The following is a 15,293-nucleotide window of genomic DNA, read 5'->3' as shown; positions in this document are numbered from 1 at the left end:
CTTTTCTTTTTCTTTTTTGTTTTTTGAGACGGAGTCTCACTCTGTCACCCAGGCTGGGGTGCAGTGGCATGATTTCGGCTCACTGCAAACTCCGCCTCCCCGATTCACGCCATTCTTCTGCCTCAGCCTCCCGAGTAGCTGGGACTACAGGCACCTGCCACCACGCCTGGCTAATTTTTTGTATTTTTAGTAGAGACGAGGTTTCACCGTGTTAGCCAGAATGGTCTCGATCTCCTGACCTTGTGATCCGCCTGCCTCAGCCTCCCAAAGTGCTGGGATTACAGGCGTGAGCCACTGTGCCCGGCCCTTATTAAGCAATTTTCATTAAAGCCTGCACGCATCAGAAGTGGGCCCAGAAAAGATCCATTTCACCTCAATGGGTGTTTGAACATCCCTGGCCATAGAATATTACCCAGGTAGTAAACACAGTGTAATTGAAACTGGAGCAGTTTAATCTTTTTTTTTTTTTTTTTTTGAAATGGAGTCTCACTCTATCGCCCAGGCTGGAGTGCAGTGGCGCAATCTCCGCTCACTGCAACCTCCGCCTCCTGGGTTCAAGTGATTCTCCTGCCTCAGCCTCCTGAGTAGCTGGGATTACAGTCACACGCCACTATGCCCAGCTAATTTTTATATGTTTAGCAGGGACAGGGTTTCACCACGTCGGTCAGGCTGGTGTTGAACTCTTGACCTTGTGATCCACCCGCCTCGGCCTACCAAAGTGTGGGATTACAGGTGTGAGCCACCGCGCCTGGCCAGTTTAATCTTTAAATATCATTCCAACAAAGACCAGAATGGAAAGCAATGTGGCTTTTTTTTTTAATAGTTAAAAAAAAGTAAAGGCAGGGTCTCACTATGTTGCCCAGGCCAATCTCAAACTCCTGGGCTCAAGCAAGTCTCCTGCCTTAACCTCTCAAGTGCTGGGATTAGCAATATGGCTTTAAAATGATCTTAGGCCAGGCACAGTGGCGCATGACTGTGATCCCAGCACTTCAGGAGGCCAAGGTGGGTGGATCACTTGAGGTCAGGAGTTCAAAACCAGCCTGGCCAACACGGTGAAAACCTGTCTCTACTAAAAATACAGAAATTAGCCAGGCGTGGTGGCATGTGCCTGTAATCCCAGTTACTTGGGAGGCTGAGGCAGGAGAACTGCTTGAACCCGAAAGGCTGATGCTGTAATGAGCCGAGATTGTGTCACTGCACTGCAGCCTGGGTGACAGGGTGAGACTCTGTCTCAAAAAAATAAAAAAAGAGCAGGCCAGGCATGGTGGCTCACACCTATAATCCCAGCATTTGGGAGGCTGAGGTGGGTGGATCACTTGAGGTCAGCAGTTTCAGACCAGCCTGGCCAACACAGTGAAACCCAGTCTCTACTAAAAAAAAAAAAAAAAATTACAAAATTAGCCAGACGTGGTTGGTGCATGCCTGTCATCCCAGCTACTTGGGAGGCTGAGGTTACAGTGAGCCGAGATGGCACTACTGTACTCCAGCCTGGGCGACAGAGCAAGACCCTGTCTCAAAAAAATAATAATAATAGGCTAGGCGCGGTGGCTCACTCCTGTAATCCCAGCACTTTGGGAGGCCAAGGCAGGCAGATCATGAGGTCAGGAGATCAAGATCATCCTGCCTAACATGGTGAAACCCCGTCTCTACTAAAAATACAAAAAAAAAAAAAAAATAGCCGGGTGTGGTGGTGGGCACCTGTAGTCCCAGCTACTCGGGAGGCTGAGGCAGAAGAATGGCCTGAACCCGGGAGGTGGAGCTTGCAGTGAGCCAAGATCACGCCACTGCACTCCAGCCTGGGCGACAAAGCGAGACTCTGTCTCAAAAAATAAATAAATAAATAAATAAATAAATAAATAAATAAATAAATAAATAAAATAATAATAAAGAAAAATGATCAAATTTTTATGACAAAGAAGAGTGGTTTGGAAAACAAGGAAAGTCTAAACAAACTGAACTAGCTTGAACTCATTCATTCTTTTAAGAAATACCTGAGTGCCTCTTTTGTGCCAGGTCTGTTCTAGCCACTGGGGATACGGCAAGAAGGAAGACAAATCCCCTGCCTTCATGATGATTCTTTTCTAGCCCAAGAGATAGGACAAAAAATGTACAAATATACATGGTTATGGGGATAATGCCTAGGTCAGAGCCTTCTTATAGACAGAGCAATGAAGGAGAGAGTAGCATAAAAGAGAAGTAAGGGCTAGATTGTGGAGGGCCTTATAGGACGGCATTAAAAAGTTTGGACTTTATTCTAAATGAAAGTAGAAATCATTGGATGATATACATCTATTTTTTGAGAAAGATCCTCACCCTGTCAACCAGGGCTGGAGTGCAGGGGTGTAGTCACGACCCACAGCAGCCTCGAACTCCTGGGCTCAGGTGATTCTCCCACCTCAGCCTCTCAAGTAGCTGGAACTGCAGGTGCATGCCACCTCACCCAGCTAATTTTTTGTATTTTTTGTAGAGATGAGGTTTCGTCATGTTGCCCAGGCTGGTCTTGAACTCCTGACCTCAAGTGATCCACCTGCCTCAGCCTCCCAAAGTGCTGAGATAATAGGCATGAGCCACCACACCTGGCACATTAGATGATTTTTAAGGTGCATAGCAGAATCTGAGATATTTTCTAAATATGAATCTGTATATATTCAGGACAGCTTGAATCTATACTTCAGGGTAAAAAAATTAAAAATAAAAAAAAATGAATCTGCCTGCTCCATGGAAAATGGAGGAAAGCAGGAGCAGAAAGACTGGTTAAGGGAGATATTGCAAAAGTCAAGGCCAAAGCCAATGGAATTTTGAACTAGTTTGGCAGAGGTTGCAATGATAATCAGAGTTAGACAAACCAGTTAAAGAGCTGCCAGATTCATTTTAAAAGAAGATAACAGTTCCATTTTCTTAATAAACTTAACTAGTAGAAAACAAATATATCTCAATTTAATTTAAAAAAACTAACCTGTTTACTATTATTTTTATATATATATATATATATATATATATATATATATATATATATATATATATTTTTTTTGAGACAGAGTCTCATGCAGTGGTGTGATCTCAGCTCACTGCGACCTCCATCTCCTGGGTGCAAGCCATTCTCTTGCCTTAGCCTCCTGAGTAGCTAGGATTACAGGCGCGTGCCACCACAGCTGACTAATTATTGTATTGTTAGTAGAGACTGGGTTTCGTCATGTTGGACAGGCTGGTCTCAAACTCCTGACCTCAGGGGATCTGCCCACCTTGGCCTCCCAAAGTGTTGGGGTTACAGGCATGAGCAACTGCGCCCAGTCATTAAAAATTAATTTTTTTTAAGAGACAGTCTTGCTCTGTCACCTGGGCTGAAGTGCAGTGGTGTGATCATGGCTCACTGCAACCTCGACTTTCTGCGTTCAGGCAATCCTCTCACCTCAGCCTCCCCAGTAGCTAGGACTACAGGTGCACACCACCATGCCTAGCTAATAGTGCTGTGGTTTGTTTTTTTTGTTTTGAGGCGGGGTCTCACTATGTTGCCCAGGTTGGTCTCAAACTCCTGCGTTCAAGCAATCCTCCTGCCTCAGCCTCCCAAAGTGCTGAGATTACAGGAGTGAGCCACTGTGCCCAGCCATTAATATTTAAATTTTTTGTAGAGACAGGATCTCACTACATTGCCCAGGTTGGTCTCGAACTCCTTGGCCTCAAGTGATCCTCCTGCCTCAGCCTCCCAGAGTGCTTGGCATACAGGTATGAGCCACCTCATCCAGCTGTGTGGGAGCATTATTAAAGTTTTTTTTTCAGACGGAGTCTTGCTCTGTTTCCCAGGCCAGCACATCTCGGCTCACTGCAACCTCCTCCTCCTCCAGGGTTCAAGCGATTCTCCTGCTTCAGCCTCCAGAGTAGCTGGGACTACAGGTGTGTGCCACCACACCCGGCTAATTTTTGTATTTTTAGTAGAGACGGGGTTTCACCATGTTGGCCAGGCTTGTCTCGAACTCCTGACCTCAAGTAATCTGCCTGCCTTGGCCTCCCAAAGTGCTGGGATTACAGGCATGAGACACTGTGCCTGGCAGATTTTTAAAATTTTGTTTGTTTATATTAGACAGAGTCTCACTCTGTCACTCAGGCTAGAGTCCAGTGGCACGATCTCAGTCACTGCAACCTTCACCTCTGAGGTTCAAGCAATTCTTCTGCCTCAGCCTCCTGAGTAGCTGGGATCACAGGAGCACACCACGATGCCCGGCTAATTTTTGTATTTTTAGTAGAGACAAGGTTTCACCATTTTGGCCAGGCTGGTCTCGAACTCCTGACCTCAGGCAATCCACCTGCCTCGGCCTCTCAAAATACTGGGATTACAGGCATGAGCCACCATGCCCAGTCTGTTTTTTTTTTTTTGAGAGAGGCTATTGTTCTATTACCCAGGCTGGAGTACCATGGCACAATCTCATCTCACTGTAGCCTTGACCTCCCAGGCTCAAGCAGTCCTCCCATTTCAGTCTCCTAAGTAGCTGGGACTAGAGGCATGTGCCACCATGACGAGCTAATTTTTTTTTATTTTCTCTAGAGACGAGGTCTTGCTATGTTGTCCAGGCTGGTCTCGAACTCCTTGGACTCAAGCTATCCTCCCACCTCGGCCTCCCAAAGTGCTGGGATTGCAAGTGTGAGCCACCGTGCCTGGCCTTGTTTTTTTTGTTGTTGTCATCACAAGGTCTTTGCCCAGGCTGGAGTGTAGTGGCACAAATATGGCTCACCAAAGCCTCAACCTTCTGGGCTCAAGCAATCCTCTTGTCTCAACCTCCTGAGTAGCTGAAACCACAGGTGTGTGCCATCGTGCCTGGCTAATTTTTTAAAATTTTATTTTATGTAGAGATGGAGAATCGCCATGTTGCCTAGGCTGATCTTTAACTCCTAGGCTCAAGCGATCCTCCCACCTCAGACTCCCAGTGTTAGGAAAACAGGCATTAGCCAGTGCACCTGGCAAAATGTTGTTTTTTTTAAGGAATAGTAGCTGACTTTTGATTTGGCCTGATTTGTATTTGGTTTGTTCAATAATTAAGATGCGGGCCGAGCACGGTGGCTCACGCCTGTAATCCCAACACTTTGGGAGGCAGAGGTGGGAGGATCACCTGAGGTTGGGAGATTGAGACCATCCTGGCTAACACGGTGAAACCCCTTCTCTACCAAAAACACAAAAAATTAGCTGGGCGTGGTGGCACATGCCTGTGATCCCAGCTACTCAGGAGGCTGAGGCAGGAGAATCGCTTGAACCCAGGAGGTGGAGGTTGCGGTGAGCCCAGATCACGCCATTGCACTCCAGCCTGGGCAACAAGAACGAAACTCCATCTAAAAATAAAAAATAAAATAAAAAAAATAAGATGCAGATAATATTTAAAACACTTTGGCTTTCCTTGCAAATAAATACCTTAAAAATATATATATAAATAGTAACTTCTTTGATCTAAGCACTAAACAATCACTAAGCAATTAGTTAGCATTAAAACCTGGATAGATGAGAAGTGGGCCAAGAAAAGATCCATTTCACCTCAACAGTATGGCGTAATGGTTTAGTCAACAAAATGTTGAAACCATTCACAACTATTTCAGAGCTTTGGTGAATGATGCTGCTACTATGGTTCAGAGAAAGACACTGACAGCAACAAAATATCACTGTGCAACTACTGAAGTGATAGTGAATGAATGAAGAGGCTTTACAACAATAATACAAAGATACTTCTTTTTCTTTGCTTTTCCTGTTCCTCTCAATTAAACATGTTAAAACTACATCTGAAAACTAGACTCGCTCAAACAGGTAAGCAACAACTCAAATCACTACTACTTTTTTCTAATGTCAATGTTGTTGATAAATACATGTATCAGATCACTACTAAAATAGACCTAGCATTTTTTTTTTTTTTCTTTGAGACGGAGTCTTGCTCTGTCGCCCAGGCTGGAGTGCAGTGGCGCGATCTCAGCTCACTGCAACCTCCGCCTCCTGGGTTCACACCATTCTCCTGCCTCAGCCTCCCGAGTAGCTGGGATTACAGGCATGGGAAACCACGCCTGGCTAATTTGGTATTTTTAGTAGAGATGGGGTTTCATCATGTTAGTAAGGCTGGTCTCGAACTCCTGACCTCAGGTGATCCACCCGCGTTGGCCTCCCAAAGTGCTCGGATTACAGGCATGAACCACCACGCCCTGCCAAGACCTAGCATTTAAAAGTGCTACACCTAGGCTAACAGCTGCCAAATATTTACATTATATCTCACAGAGTAAAGCCTCTAACATTTCCCCCCAAAATATCAGCCTTTAAAATTAAAATTACATATTCTGATTAAGAGTAACTCTATTTCTAATATTTTTAAATGTAAAAAATAACATATATGATTGATGGCCTAAGGCTTTTGGTACCATCCTCTAAGAAAAGTGTCTTCAATCAGCCTGGCCAACACGGCGAAACCCCGTCTCTACTAAACATTAAAAAATTAGCCAAGCATGGTGGCACACACCTGTAATCCCAGCTACCGGGGAGGCTGAGGCAGGAGAATTGCTTAGACCTGGGAGGCAGAGGTTGCAGTGAGCCAAGATCGCGCCATTGCACTCCAGCCTGGTTGTCAGAGCGAGACTCCATCTCAAAAAAAGAAAAAAAAAAAAGTGTCTTCCTGTGGCTGACCATGGTGGTCGTCACCTGTAGTCTCAACTACTCTGGAGGCTGAGGTAGGAGAAATCGCTTGAGCCCAAGAGATTGAGGCTGTGGTACACTATGATCGTTCCTGTGAACAGCTAGCGTACTCCAGCCTGGGCAACATAGCGAGGACCCATCTCTTTAAAAAAAACAAAAAAAAAAAAAAAAAAAAAAGGGTCAGGCGCAGTGGCTCACGCCTGTAATCCCAGCAATTTGGGAGGCTGAGGCGGGCAGATCACGAGGTCAGGAGTTCAAGACCAGCCTGGCCAACATGGTGAAACCCCATCTCAACTAAAGATACAAAAAAATTAGCCAGGCATGGTGGCGCGCACCTGTAATCCCAGCTACTCAGGAGGCTGGGGCAGGGGAATCACTTGAACCCAGGAGGCAGAGGTTGCAGCGAGTGGAGATAGCGCCACCACACTCCAGCCTGGGAGACTCCATCTCAAAAAAGAAAGCTTTCTTTCTCAAAACCTAAGGCTTTCTCTTGTGTCAAGTTGCTCACTATAATCAGAAAACTCTAGCACATACATACAGTTTTACCAACTTTCTTATTGCTTTCTACAGAACATGGATCATAAGTTTTCTAACAAATTTTGAGTCCTTTCATATATTCCTAAATAATACTGTTAATGCTTTTATTTATTTATTTTTTGAGACGGAGTCTCTCCCTGTTGCGCAGGCTGGAATGCAGTGGTACGATCTCGGCTCACTGCAACTTCCGCCTCCTGGGTTCAAGCAATTCTCCTGCCTCAGCCTCCCGAGTAGCTGGGACTACAGGCGCACACCACCACGCCCAGATAATTTTTGTATTTTTAGTAGAGACAGGGTTTCACCATGTTGGCCAGGATGGTCTCAATCTCTTGACATCGTGATCCTCCCGCCTTGGGTTCCCAAAGTGCTGGGATTACAGGCGTGAGCCACCGCACCCGGCCCAAGTAATACTGCTAATGTTTTAACCTACATGTCCTAAGGATGACATATTGTTTGTATGTGTAACACTTCTATTTAGATTTTTTTTTTTTTTTTTTTGTGAGACAGTCTCACTCTATCGCCCAAGTTAGAGTGCAGTGGTGCGATCTCAGCTCACTGCAACCTCCACCTTCTGGGTTCAAGCGATTCTCCTGTATCAGTCTCCCTAGTAGCTGGGGTTATAGGCACCCACCACCACACCCAGCTAGTATTTGTATTTTTAGTAGAGATGGGGTTTAAACATGTTGGGCAGGCTGGTCTCAAACTCCTGACCTCAGGTGATCCACCTGCCTCGGCCTCCCAAAGTGCTGGGATTACAGATGTGAGCTACCATGCCCATCCTATTTAGATGTTTTACACACTAATGATATTCAAAATATTGATCCTATATTCAAAAATAAACCCAAAACATAGACTCTATTTTTAAAAAATTAGTATAAAAATTATTGTACTATAAAACTATTTCATGGCCAAGCGTGGTGGCTCACACTTGTAATCCCTGCACTTTGGGAGGCTGAGACAGACAGATCACCTGAGGTCAGGAGTTCGAGACCAGCGTGGCCAACATGGTAAAACCCCATCTCTACTAAAAATACAAAAAAAAAAAAAATTAGCCAGGCATGGTGGCGTGCGCCTTTTGTCCCAGCTACTCAGGAGGCTGAAGTGGGAGAATCTCTTGAACCCAGGAGGCAGAGGTTGCAGTGAGCCAAGATCACGGCACTGCACTCCAGCCTCGGTGACAGAGCGAGACTCTGCCTCAAAACAACAACAACAACAAACTATTTCATCATATATTTAAGGACCAGTTTTTCAAGCAAGTCGTCTACTCACTTTCCCTACCTTGCTCCAAAAGCATAAGCGTGAATTATATGTTAAATAACACCTTCCTGAACTTTGTCAAGGAATTCCATGAAAAATACAGATTAAGATATAGTTATAAATAAAAATTAAAATTTACAACTGCAAATCAAAAAGTAAACTACGGCTGGCTAAACTTACTCCTAAATTCTAATTCTAAAGGAAGATTTCTCCAAACAGCAGGTGGATGAAATTTCAGTGAACTCAAAGAACACTATAGAAGAGGGTAAAAACGTGTTAACTTTCTCCTTGGGATTCCATCATGGTGACCCTGAGGGGTTACCAAGAAAGAAATAATGGTTTAGAATAGAATGCTTCGAAACAGCAATGGCAGACTATTAACGAATGTATTAACACTTTAAAACAAACAATCCAGTTCTCCCTGGCCCACTTTCTTATTTTAGTCCTAGCAACTGAGTCACATAACTTGCACAGTGATATCAAGAAGTCCTCGCTGTTGTGTCCTCATGTCAGTGAACAGAGGCAACTCTCCTTTATTATATTTTCAAAAGGTGAAATGTATGAAATTTCTGGGTGGGGGGAGATATCAAATGTCTGTGTGCCTGTGGTTATTAATAAGTTCACTACCAAGTAACTATGGAATAAATAATGCTTAAAAAGAGGGCAAAGATTAGGCTTTAGGGTAACAATAATTGGACCCTCCCCAGATAATTCTAATTCATTGAGCGCTTGCATAACTCGAAGTTGAGAAAAAAATTTTGATGAAATATCTCGAGTACGAGGAGTTAGTTCAATGCAAAGCACAAGTATTGCTAAAAAGGATCCGGCCCTTTCCACTACTCATATCTTAATGTCAATACATAGAGGGAGTGAAGACTGCGAGTGCCAAAAAAACGCAGAAACCTGACCTTGCCCACAAGTCGATAGTTCTGCAGCCCTCCCCCAGCTTCCCCGGGAGCCGGTTCACGCAATCCCTATTGGTCAGTCTGCTTATTCCGGCACCTGCCTGGCAGTGACAAGGGAATCTCCAGAAGAAGACAAGAAGGTCTGAAAGGAGGCGGCCTGGGAAACTGTGAGGCCCAGAAGGACAGGGTTCGAAGAGCAAAAGGAGGAGAGAACCTTCTGAGGGATGAGGTCGGGCGGTTAGGGGCTAATGGGGACATGGCTTGGGAGGACGGCTGGGGAACAGGGAAAGGAGATCTCTGGAGGGCCCAGGTGAGGTGACAGGGTGAGGGCCGCCGGCGGGCAGCCAAAAGAGAAGAGCAAAGGGGGCTGGAAGGCCTAGGAACGCGGAGAAAGGCGAGCGGAGCTGTGAGGCGCGAGAAGGGCCGGGGCTGCAAAAGTTGCGGCTGCAGGGGCGACAGGGGCCACAGGGGCTGCAGGGGCAGGGAGGGCAGGGACTCAGGGGCCGGCCAGAGGGTGCGGACTCACGTTCTCCCACCAGCAGGATCCGCACGTCTTTCTTCATGTCGGCGGCTCTCGGGGGCCGGCCTCCGCCCGCATGCATGGAGTGGACTCCTCTCACTAGGAGCGCCCACCCCACGGCGCCACCTGCCAGCCTCTTCGGCCGCCGAGGCCCGCCGTGCCGCCCCCTCAGTTGCTTCCCCGCAGGAGAGCCGGGACGGCACCAGCTCCGCCTCCTCCGGCCCAGCGGGCTGCGGCGGCGGCGACGACGGCACGCGGCGAGGGACACGCGCTTTCGGAATGCGAACGCTCTCCGTGCTGGAACAGCGCTCCCGCTGTCAGGCCGTGGCAGCGCAGGCCCAGGGAGCCTCGCCCACCCTCCTCCGGGCACCGCGACCCCGGAGACACTTGGGCCAGGAATTTGAATGGCGGATTCCGTGGTTTAACCCCGTTTATTTTATAGATAGGGACAGAAATTCCCTGTTCAAAGTCACACAGCTAGAGCTTGGCAGTGACTCTCACCAGACTATAAACTCCGGGAGGGCAGCGATCAGCTTGCATGGTTTTCAGCTGCGTCCCCACGTTATTGGACAGGGCCCTCAGAAAATGCTTGATCGAGTAGGGCGACTGGCTCCCAGGATCCGGCGCTTTCCACTCCCCAAAGCCCGTCACCCTAGTTGCTTTTGCCTGTGATGCTTATAAAATACGATTATAAGATTCGTTTTTACGCTGTGTGAACAGACTCCTTTCTTTATAACCAAACTAAGTGACTTGTTTTCTGTCTATGTAGTTTATTTTATGGCAGGGTTTTCGGACACTCTTCTTTACTCAGGCTTACCCAGTGTAATGCTAGACACGGAGGTGGCACTGGATAATAAACTCTAAATGATTTTTCTGACATTGCCTTAATTTTCTCCTGACCCTCTCCATCGGGAGGAATTTGTTGTTACATGCTTAATGCTTGGTACACAATGGCAAATATATATATACACATACGCGTGCGAATATATATCACATCCCTAATGCTTGGCACACAGTGGGAAATATAAAATACATAAATTAATGAGGAAGCACTATCTGTGCATAATGTACATTTTTTCTATCTTAAATACTACATAATAAACACTTACAGGGAATGAAATGCGCGTAATATCAATCTCCCTTTCTCCTAGGAGAAGTCATGTGGTCTCTTGCAGCAGTTAAGAGTTGCTGGCAAATTTCCTGGGTTTGAATCTAGGCTCCACATAATAGCTCTGTGATCCCGACTAAGTGCTTTTATTTTTACTTCTCTCAGCCACTGTTCCTTCTTCTGTAGCATGGAAATAATGATAATAATACCTTCCTCTTGAGATGGTTGTGAGTAATAAATACTATAATACTTGTCAAGCATTTGGTACAGTGCCAGACTCAGAGTGTGTGCCCTACTGATCTCAGCTATCATTATTATCATATAAAAAAGTCACTAAAAAGTTGTGATCCGCAGGTTTTTTGTTTTGTTTTGTTTTGGTTTTGGTTTTGTTTTGAGACGGAGTCTCGCCCTGTCGCCCAGGCTGGAGTGCAGTGGCGCAATCTCGGCTCACTGCAAGCTCCGCCTCCCGGGTTCACGCCATTCTCCCGCCTCAGCCTCCCGAGTAGCTGGGACTGCAGGCGCATGCCAGCACGCCCGGCTAATTTTCTGTATTCTTAGTAGAGAAGGGGTTTCATCGTGTTAGCCAGGATGGTCTCGATCTCCTGACGTCGTGATTCGCCTGCCTCGGCCTCCCAAAGTGCTGAGATTACAGGCGTGAGCAACCGCGCCCAGCTTAATCCACAGGTTTTAAGGCAAATGTGTTGTTGTGTTTACTGCAGAATTTCACCGTCTTAGTTATTTGATGTCCATAAGGAGCATAGGGGAGAAAGCATTTTCAAAAACAACTCTATCCCTGTCCGCGTTAGGAAAAAGAGGGAGATGGGAAAGGCATACTCCTTGTTCACTGGGAGATAATGAAGTCACGTTCCTGGGTGGATGTAAATAAGGTGCTTTCATCTCCCTCCTCCCTCCACACCTCAATGAGTGGAAATGTGAAATTCAGGAGGCTTAGTTACCTGATCTTTCAGGGAAAAGTAGCCCTCAGAATTTTAGTGTTACAAAATGTTTGAGTTGAAAGAACCCTGATAGAGCTCCTATTCCAATCCCGTTACTCTGTAGATAAAAAAAAAGCAAGGCCCACAGAGACACAGTGACCTGGCACAGGCGGCATGGCTGAGGCTGAGCTTTGCTCTGCCATTCCTAGTGCATGACTCTAGGCAACTCATGTCACCTAGTTGTGCCTCAGTTTCCTCTCTACCAAGTGAAGGCTGTGATCTCTTATGAAGTTGTTTGGAGGAGCTCATAAAATAATGTATTTTATGTAAATAATGTATTTTATGTGAATAATGTAATGAATTGTAAATATTTTTCCTAAAAAACAAACAAACAAAAAACAAGTTACACAAATATCAGAGCACAGAGGACAAAAAGCCTTTTACAGAGGGGCAAATTTTTTTTTTTTTTTTTTGAGACGGAGTCTCGCTCTGTCACCCAGGCTGGAGTGCAGTGGCGCGATCTCGGCTCACTGTAAGCTCCGCCTCCCGGGTTCACACCATTCTCCTGCCTCAGCCTCTCCGAGTAGCTGAGACTACAGGCGCCCGCCACCACGCCCGGCTAATTTTTTGTATTTTTAGTAGAGACGGGGTTTCACCGTGGTCTCGATCTCCTGACCTCGTGATCCGCCCGCCTCGGCCTCCCAAAGTGCTGGGATTACAAGCGTGAGCCACCACGCCCGGCCCAGAGGGGCAAATTCTTTAGGGCACTGCTTGCACCATGCAGCTTTGTAAAGAATCTAGATCCCTAAGAGCTCTCAATCAGCGTTGCCAGTTAATGACAATGTTGATTCGTTGGGGCTTCTCCAAGAGGGTGAGCAGTAACAAGGTCTTCATGAGGTTGTAGATGTGTACTGGGTAATGTCTGGTAGGCAGGGGCTGGGAAAAAGAATTTATTTAGAGGGACATCACAGATACAATATTGCAAAGAACTCCTTTGTAAATAAAACTTACTTGAAAATCCATATCCAGCCAGGTATGGTGATTCAACACCTATAATCCCAAAGCTTGGGGTAGCTGCGGTGGGAGGATCTCTTGAGGCCAGGAGTTCAAGACCAGCCTGAGAAACATCGAAACCCCATCTCTACAAAAAATAAACAAATTAGCTGGGCGTGGTGGCATGCACCTGTAGTCCCAGTTGGGAGGCTGAGGTGGGAGGATCATTGGAGACCAGGAGTTGAAGGCTACAGTGAGCTATGATGGCACCATTGCACTCAAGCCTGGGTGACAGAGCCAGAGTCTGTCTCTAAATAAAAAAAATAAAAATCTGACTAGGCCGGGCACAATAGCTTACACCTGTAATCCTAGCACTTTGGGAGGCCGAGGCGGGTGGATCACTTGAGCTCAGGAGTTCGAGACCAGCCTGGCCAAAGTGGTGAAACCCTGTCTCTACTAAAAATACAAAAATTAGCTGGGTGTGGTGGCACAAGAGAATCGCTTGAACCCAGGAGGTGGAGGTTGTAGTGAGCTGAGATCGCACCACTGCACTCCAGCCTGGACGACAGAGTGAGACTCCATCTTAAAAAAAAAAAAAAACCTAACTTAAGAGCTGCAGATAAGAGGCGATATCAAGCACTTTCAGCAAACAGTGGATATGGTTTGGTACAAACTGAGGCCAGCACTTGCTAAAGTTGGGGAGAGGGAGTCTGGTATGCCAGGGTTTGCCTCCCCTGCAATGTAAGTTTCTTTCTACAGTCTGCAGCCCTCTCCTGATCATCTATACTTCTGCCAGTCTGGCTCGCTGACTTGCCTTGAACCTTATGCCCTCCTTATGATGTTAACAGACATCCACTAGGGGTCACTCTGATGTTCTCCTGGAGACATCACAGGTCGGTGGTTAAAGCAGGGAAGCTTGACTGGGACCTGCCTGAATAACATAGGGAGACTCTGTCTCTACAAAAAATTTTAAAGAATTAAGCTGGGCGCCGTGGCTCACACCTGTAATCCCAACACTTTGGGAGGCCGAGGTGGGCAGATCCCCTGAGGCCAGGAGTTTGAGACCAGCCTGGCCAACATGGCAAAATACTGTCTTCACTAAAATTACAAAACTTAGCCAGGTGTGGTGGCGGGCGCCTGTAATCGCAGCTACTTGGGAGGCTGAAGCATGAGAATGTCTTGAACGCAGGAGGTGGAGGTTGCAGTGAGCCAAGATCGCATCACTGCACTCCAGCCTGGGGGATTAAGCGAGACTCTGTCTCCAGAAAAAAAAGGAAAAGAAAAAAAAATTAAAGAATGAATTGGACGTGGTGGCACACATCTGTAGTCCCAGCTACGTGGGAGGATGGCTTGAGCCTAGGAGGTTGAGGCTGCAGTGAGTCGTGATTGTACCACTGCACTCCAGTCTGGGCGAGAGAGTAAGACCCCATCTCTTAAAAACAACAACAACAACGAAGACTAAGGATGCTGGAGTCTGCCTGCTAGGTCTGAACATCAGTTGTGCCAGTTACTAGCTGTGCATCATTGGACAGATTATTTAACTTCTCTGTGGCTCATCTGCCAAATGGGAATAACAATAGGACATACCTCATGAGATTGTTGTGAAGATTAAATTAGTTAATATAATAGGAAAGGCTGGGCACGGTGGCTCATGCCTGTAATCCCAGCACTTGGGAGGACGAGGTGGGCAGATCGCCTGAAGTCAGGAGTTCGAGACCACCCTGACCAACATGGTGAAACCCCATCTCTACTAAAAATGCAAAAAATAGCCAGGCATGGTGGTGGGCACCTGTAATCCCAGATACTTGGGAGGCTGAGGCAGAAGAATCACTTGAACCCAGGAGGTGGAGGTTGCAGTGAGCCGAGATCACGCCACTGCATTCCAGCCTGGGTAACACAGCAATACTCCATGTTAAAAAAAAAAAAAAAAAAAGAAAAGAAAAGAAAAAAAAGAGATTCATTAGCGGGGCATAATGGCATGCACCTGTAGTCCCAGCTACCTGGGAGGCTGAGGTGGGCGATCACTTGAGCCTAGGAGGTCAAAGCTGCAGTGAGCTGTGATTGTGCCACTACACTCCAGACTGGGTGACAGAGCAAGAACCCGTCTCAAAAAAAAAAAAAATATATATATATATATATATACATATCTATATATATATATACATATCTATATATGGAAAACACTTAGAATTGTGCCTGGTGCGTGGTCAGTGATATATAAATATTGGAAGAGGGCGATAGGAAAGACACACTCCTTGTTCATTGGCAGATAATGAAGAAATATTCCAGGGAGGATGCAAATAAGGAGGTTTAGTCTCCCCCTTCCCACCCACACATCAAATAAAATAAATTATAAGGGAAGTGGCTTCTGTACACCTCTCTG

At 46.2% G+C, this 15,293-nt stretch overlaps 2 protein-coding genes across 10 annotated transcripts in view; one reads left to right on the top strand and one right to left on the bottom strand.

Annotated features, from left to right (window-relative positions):
* The window catches only part of RHOT1 (ras homolog family member T1), a 112,067-nt gene extending 102,058 nt beyond the window's left edge, over positions 1–10,009 (bottom strand). For 8 of the 9 annotated variants that reach the window (XR_004249689.2, XM_032162923.2, XM_032162926.2 and 5 more), the window contains exon 1: positions 9,881–10,009. Coding sequence is in view for 7 of the 9 variants with exons in the window: in XM_032162923.2 (XP_032018814.1) it covers positions 9,881–9,956 (76 nt within the window). In the remaining 2 variants the exon portion in view is untranslated. The remainder of the gene's footprint in view (positions 1–9,880) is intronic. The other variant, XM_058445177.1, reaches the window with a different exon arrangement.
* Positions 5,528–10,665, top strand: LOC131384404 (uncharacterized). The gene is made up of 3 exons (XM_058445367.1): positions 5,528–5,532; positions 9,463–9,494; positions 9,897–10,665. Exons 1-3 carry the CDS (start codon positions 5,528–5,530, stop codon positions 10,544–10,546), a joined length of 687 nt encoding a protein of 228 aa, XP_058301350.1. The 3' UTR covers positions 10,547–10,665.
* Positions 10,666–15,293: the final 4,628 nt, after the last annotated feature.

Source organism: Hylobates moloch, unplaced genomic scaffold, assembly GCF_009828535.3.
Source record: "Hylobates moloch isolate HMO894 unplaced genomic scaffold, HMol_V3 SCAFFOLD_10, whole genome shotgun sequence".
Lineage (NCBI taxonomy): Eukaryota > Metazoa > Chordata > Mammalia > Primates > Hylobatidae > Hylobates > Hylobates moloch.
Note: the sequence above shows the minus strand (reverse complement) of the source record. Positions and strands in the feature narration are given on the sequence as shown.